Source organism: Elephantulus edwardii, unplaced genomic scaffold, assembly GCF_000299155.1.
Source record: "Elephantulus edwardii isolate Elephantulus edwardi_28Jun2011 unplaced genomic scaffold, EleEdw1.0 scaffold00031, whole genome shotgun sequence".
In the NCBI taxonomy this organism is placed as follows: Eukaryota; Metazoa; Chordata; class Mammalia; order Macroscelidea; family Macroscelididae; genus Elephantulus; species Elephantulus edwardii.
This window is the reverse complement of record NW_006399781.1, coordinates 8178929-8185077: the sequence shown is the minus strand read 5'-3', so window position 1 is coordinate 8185077 and position 6149 is coordinate 8178929. Positions and strand designations below refer to the sequence as shown.

The 6149-nt window shown below is 48.1% G+C and overlaps 1 protein-coding gene across 1 annotated transcript in view; it reads right to left on the bottom strand.

The window, feature by feature from the left end:
- Positions 1-403: 403 nt before the first annotated feature.
- PSMD2 (proteasome (prosome, macropain) 26S subunit, non-ATPase, 2) overlaps positions 404-6149 on the bottom strand; it is an 8772-nt gene continuing 3026 nt past the window's right edge. The window contains exons 6-21 of the mRNA XM_006884159.1: positions 6036-6142; positions 5776-5920; positions 5545-5605; positions 5163-5309; positions 4895-5001; positions 4573-4700; positions 4328-4415; positions 2866-3028; positions 2643-2744; positions 2347-2492; positions 2035-2118; positions 1668-1836; positions 1484-1578; positions 1152-1278; positions 718-836; positions 404-586 (exon numbers count right to left, since the gene is read on the bottom strand). Of these exons, the coding sequence (XP_006884221.1) occupies positions 404-586; positions 718-836; positions 1152-1278; positions 1484-1578; positions 1668-1836; positions 2035-2118; positions 2347-2492; positions 2643-2744; positions 2866-3028; positions 4328-4415; positions 4573-4700; positions 4895-5001; positions 5163-5309; positions 5545-5605; positions 5776-5920; positions 6036-6142 (1971 nt within the window). The remainder of the gene's footprint in view (positions 587-717; positions 837-1151; positions 1279-1483; positions 1579-1667; positions 1837-2034; positions 2119-2346; positions 2493-2642; positions 2745-2865; positions 3029-4327; positions 4416-4572; positions 4701-4894; positions 5002-5162; positions 5310-5544; positions 5606-5775; positions 5921-6035; positions 6143-6149) is intronic.

Here is a 6149-nt window from a genome sequence, read left to right as displayed (position 1 = left end):
TCAGACATGCCCCACCTCATATAGTCTACAATCATGCTATTGTTGCCATGTGCCATGGAGTCAGAACCAGTTCATAGCTGACACCCCAGCAACTTTTCAGAGGCTGTAAACTGCACAAGAAGTGACTGCCATCTTTGTCCTATGGAAGGTGGATCTGAACCATGAGCAGGATGTGAATTGATTGGCCACGCAACTCCTTACCACTAGGCTCCACTAGCCTCCAATCATGACATCCCAAAAGAGACATGAGGGACTTTGGGGAAAGAAAGATCTTTATTCAGTAAGGGTATCTCGCACAGTAACAAAAGAATCCCCAGGAGGTAACAATCCCCCCAGGTCTGGAGCAAGGTCCACCCTAGCCACAAGAAGGATGGCTCATTGACACATCACCCCTGATGGTCACTTAGAGGTCATAGTTGGGGTTCTTCCGAAGAATAACAAAACCTTCTAAAATGGGAGTAACAGGAAGAAACTCCTCTGTAGCCAACTCTGCCCTCTCTCCATGGGCCAACAACACGGGGGTTGTGTGTGTCTGAAACCCTGTGATAGTCTTGGGCTTGCCAGCTTGGCCCACTACATCCACTGCCTGTAGGGTAAGAAAACAGAAATAAACCATTTCAGAGGGAGAGGGGAAGCAATCCACTGCCTGACCCATTTCAGAGACACAGGGACATGCACATTCAGAGTTCTGGAGCATGCCCTCCCTCAGCGCCTCACCTGGCCCACGCGGACAGACACTGGCAATGGTCGCAGCTCCTCATCGAATGTAACCAGCATCCGGGGCTGCATGGCGGCCACCAGCCCATACAGTACATAGTGTGATTTACCTAGGATGACTGAAGGAAGCCCACAGGACACCATGGTTAGAGCATCAGGGCAGGTTTCCACGAGCCCCTAGGGCCTCCATTCTCAAAAGATAACCTCTCTTTGGGACAGCTGAGAAGTGTGGGAGGTGAAAATTCTCTTGAGGGTTAGGGTTAAGTTATTCTGAAATAACCTAGTTATTATATCACAAAGGCCCAAAGAGCCCCAGGACCCCAGAGTGGTACAAAGCTAAGAAGGGTCCTGGCCCCAAAATATCAAAAGAGCCCTGGTAAGAGTAGAGAAAGGGCACTATATGCCACAATATAAGATTTCTGACAAGAACTTACTGTTTCGGACATCCAAGAAGGAGACAAGTACCGTAAGCAGCCCAGCCACAGCCACTTGACTCATAAGCTGCCGGTCACTATGGTAAGGACAGAGGGTGAGTGTACCCTTCCCCAAATGGGTCAGGCCCTGAAAAAAACAGAGGGGAGCAAGCAGAAGGGAGTGAGTCACACTTGAGGAGACATCACCTAATGCGGCCATACCAGGAATCCCACAATGCACCCCTATCTTTGCTTCCACATCTAGACTTAAGGTCCCTTTGCCAACACATATCCCCTTCCCATCTCCAGACAGCTCCCCTGGCATGCTCTAAGGAGAACTGCTCCATCTTTACCTGTGCCAAGCGCACCATGAAGAGATTGTTGGGGTCCTTGGCATGATACTGGGCTAACTGGCGCAGCATTGCAGCCAGACGGGCATTATTGGTACCTGGAAAGGTTAAGGGTTCCAGAGGCTTGAAAAGCAGCCCTCAAGTCTTCCCCAAATCTGCTTTGGATGTTTTCCTGCCTGATACTTACCACTGCCCACCATTCCCATGGCAAAGATGGAGTTGTAGGACACTTCTGGGTCAGCATCATGGGAAAATTTGCTAAGGGTATCCAGAATGTTGAGCCGTGGATTTGAAACAGAGATCAGGGCCAGGGCTAAAGGGACGGCCCGCCGGAGTGTAGGTTCCCCGTACCTCAGCTGATGATAAAGCAGTTAAAAAAGTGGGTACGGAAACACACTGCTGGATGGAAGGGATGCTGAATTGTATTTAGAAGAAAGGGCACTGCACCAAGGCCATTTCCTCATCCTCCGCTGAGAAAACCCATCAGGAAAGCCTCCTCCAGGAACCCTGGGCCACCACACCACTACATCCAGTCCTCTTCATCCTGTACTCACCAAGTGGCCAAAGGTCCGTAGTGCCATCTCAGCACCAATCTCTTCCCCCATGGCAATCAGGGCGATGCCCAGCACAGCCACTCCCTGCAAATGAAGATGCAGGAGAATCCAGTCAGCTCAAGGACCAAAACATGCCCACCCGGGGCTCTATCCTGTCTAACACACACAGCTATACTCTTAGCCCTTGTGTACAGAGCAAAACTCCTGTGGCTTCAATGTACAATGGCAGCCAGAGGAATCTGAAAACCAAACCAAACTCAGACTCTAGGCGTCCCTGGTGCGCACTCAAGTCCACACCCAAGTCCACATCACCTGATGTGCTCCCATGTCAGCAGGGGCTTCCTTCTTGTCCTTGTCCTTTTTATCCTTTTTGTCTTTATCATCCTCCTTCTCCTTGGAGTCAAAGTGTTCGCTACAGATGTGGAGCAGCTGCTGCACCTTCAGGACATTCCCAGAGCCTGCACAGGGTGGACAGGGAAGATATGAGAAGGTACCAAAGGAAACCGTACCCTGGTGGAGTAGAAGCCTAATGAATCTAAAGCGGATCAAAAGAAAAAAGAGAGACGAGCCCCTGACGAAGCACAAGACAGCGCCCCAGAGACACAGACCTGCATAGGCGCACACATCCACCAATGTGTTGGCAAAACTGCGGAATGGCTCTGACACAACCTCCAGTGCAGCCAAGATTGCTTCAATGGCCTCGCCCTTCCCTACAGAACAAATTCAAGAGATCAGAGGAGGCCTGCTCACCAGCCAGCAGTTTCTCACAAAAACCCTCCTGCTGGAGGCACTGACTGTCAGTCCTTTGTCCAACCAGAGGCAGGACCTCACCCAGGTGATTCAGGCCCAGTCCAAGAGGAAGCCAACGGGCATAAGTGTCCTTCAGCTCCGTCTCGGACTTCTCCATGATGGTCTGAAGGATAGTGGAAGTGACATCTCCGTTGCATGATCCCACTGCTATCATTCCACAAGCCAAGGCGGTGACACCTGCAACCTAGAACAGACATAAATGAAATTTGTAACATACGTTTTTGCTATTTTGATTCAAGATAGCAGATTCCTACTGTCTGCTGTAACACAGTAACCAAACACAGCAGTAATCCCTTACTGAAACAATAGTAGCAACTCATTGAGTACTTACTAAATTGCCAGACTTCTCGCCAGCTTCTTTGCATACTATTAGCATTTAATCCTCAGAATAAGCTCATGAAATGAATGTATCCTGCCATTACTCTTATTGATGAGGGAAAAAAGAGACCTAACGAGATGCATCACAGTATTAAGGAAACAAAAATCCTCACCACTAGAGCAATAGGCAACAGATGGAGGAAAAAACTCAAGTTGTCAAGGATTTCATCTTACATGGCTACACCCTCAACACCCAATGATAACAGCAGTCAAGAAATCAAAAGATGTGTCACATTAGGAATATCTGCTGTCAAGGACCCCTCCAAGGTTAAAGAGCAAGGCTGTCAGTTTAAATACTAAGGTTTACCCATCCAAGCCATGATCTTTTCTATGCACCTGGAAGTTGGACAATAAATGTGTCAGAAGAACTGATGCCTTGAGCTGTGGTGTTGCAGATGAGTACTGAATATCCCATGGGCAACCAAAAGAACAAATGTGTTCTGGAAAAACTGCAACCAGCAGGCATGAGAGGCAAAGATGGTGACACTCCATCTCACATACTTTGGGCATGTTGTCAGGAAGGGAAAAGGTGCAGGGTCAGGGAAGACAGAATCTCAAGACACATCAGCATAGTGACTGTAACAGTGTGCTGGTGCACATTGCAGATCTTGAGGATCATGCAGGAAAGTACAAGGCTCAGATCTGTTGTTCACAGAATGTCTATGAGGCATAATCAACTCAGTGGCACCTAACAATAACAAAGAGATGGAGTTACTTGTTCACAATCACACAGCTAATACACAGATGTAGGAGGATCTGAATCCAGGCCTTTCTGATTTAAAGTCTACTTTATCCACTAAAATGAGTGCAAAAGTAAGAAAATGAAAGGCTGGCAAATGACTAAAACCATGAGAACTACCCAATTTATCAAGCTGGGTAACTTTCACCTCACTCTGGTTGGTTGGTTTCTCATGGATCTCAAAGTTGTAAAAAACTCAATAGCTAACTGGTAACTTCTTAGCCGCCACACTACCTGAGGCACAGAATCAATCCCACTAAGAGCTTTTGCTGAGATGACAAATCACACCCCCACATTTTCTCCAGAGAGCTCTGGGGCTCAGAATACTTTCCCTAAGTTATTAAATGACCACCAACTTCTACCCACTTCCATGTTGGACTTGGAATCTCCCATCACAGGCAGCAGCAACGTTAGAACATCTTCACGGTTGGAGCCAGCATAGGCTAAGCCCAGCCTGCAAAAGCCAGGAAGAGGAAGTCCATCACACACCCGCATACAGGACAAGACAGCAGAAAAAAATAATCGTCACTCATCATTTCAACAAATATTCACCAAGAAGCAAATGCCTGACAGGCAAGGTCCTGAGTACTACCAGGGAAGTGACACCTTACCCAAAGATGGATCCGAGCCTCATGGTGTTGCTGTTGTGAAGAACATAGTCTGAGAGCAGTGCCAGAGCAGGGTCACACTCGTTCCGGACCCCAGAGTTCACAATGCCACAGGCCAGAAGGGCTCCAGACTACAAAATGGAAACAGGGCCTACTCTCAGCCCACTCTACCTTCCTTACCACAGAGGATGCAACATGGGCTTCATAACAGCACCCCAAGTCAAAAGGAGTTAAACAATGGATGGACCTGACCAGAGAAACCGATCAGTGTGGGGTCCAAAGGACGAGAGGGGAGTCTCCATCAGTGAGCTGGATCCAGACCAACCTTGATATAGTCCTCAGAGGAGTACAGGTACTTGTCTATCTGGGTGAGGCCACCATCCACATCCCATAGCAAAATCATGCCAAGAGATGCAGCTGCACTCAACATCCCTGTATCAAAGAAAATTCCATCAGTGCTGCAATAGTCCTACCAGAAAACGTGGGTATAAAGACTCTCCAAGATGGTACTGGGAGCCTGTTAGGATAGGGAGGGGTCCAGGAGGCAACAAGTGTCCACAGGAACACACAGATGAAGCAGAACAGAACCCTACCATGGTCCTTGTTTTTGTAAAGCCATTTGTTGCCATCATCAGTTAGCAGCTTGTCCTGACCAAAGGCTGCATTCACAAAGCCGTTCACAAAAGAGGAGGCCAGATTCATGCGTGCAGAGTCAACCTGAGAGCCACTGCCTCCAAATCCTGCACGGAAAGAAGGAAACTAGAGTAGGGCCAAAAAAGGAGCACAGCATGGCAGCCTGGGCTCTGGGGCTGAGCTGGCTTCTGAAGTCACTTTTGTGCCCCTAAGCATTGACTGAAGAAATGTACATGAGAATGCTGAGTTCTATAGGATAAACACGCTAGGTCCCAGCATTATGCCCAGTACAAGCGATATAATTAACAATCCTTCCATCTCCCCACACAGAGAGCTACTCACTGTTGTTCTCTAGATGGGTTTTATAGATGTCATCAGGCACCTTGGGCTCCATGATGTCCAGCTGAAGAGAAATCAGGAGGTCACAACTTCTCCCCCAATTGTCCCTCTACTATTCCACTAAACAGCAATTCTAACCACGGAAGGTCTAGTCAGGGGTAGTTAGAGAGAGGAAATGCCAAGGAGAATTAAAACTCAAGTCTTAATGGAGAAAAGGGAAAAAAAGAGTCTCACCTCCCGAGCTAAAGCCAAGAAGTTGCTGTTGAGCTGCACATTTGACATGATCTCTGTCAGGTCCTCATATTCTTCGACATCTTCACTCAGCTCCAGGAACACCCCATGTCGGCCCAGCATGAATGCCATCTGTTTTTGTACTACCCTGTGGGAAAGAAGCAGCACGCACACTCAAGTCAGAATCTAGAAATCCCTGCTTTTCTTGCAAATGCTCCATCCGTGAACTCATCTTTCCCTCTGCCAATTTCTTCCCTACATACACATCTTTGCAGGAGGTAAAGATGTCTTCCACAAGCTCCATGTCATTGAGCATCAATGCCAATCTCAGAGCCTCGGGGAAGCGGCTGAACTTCCGGAATACACCCAAAGCACAA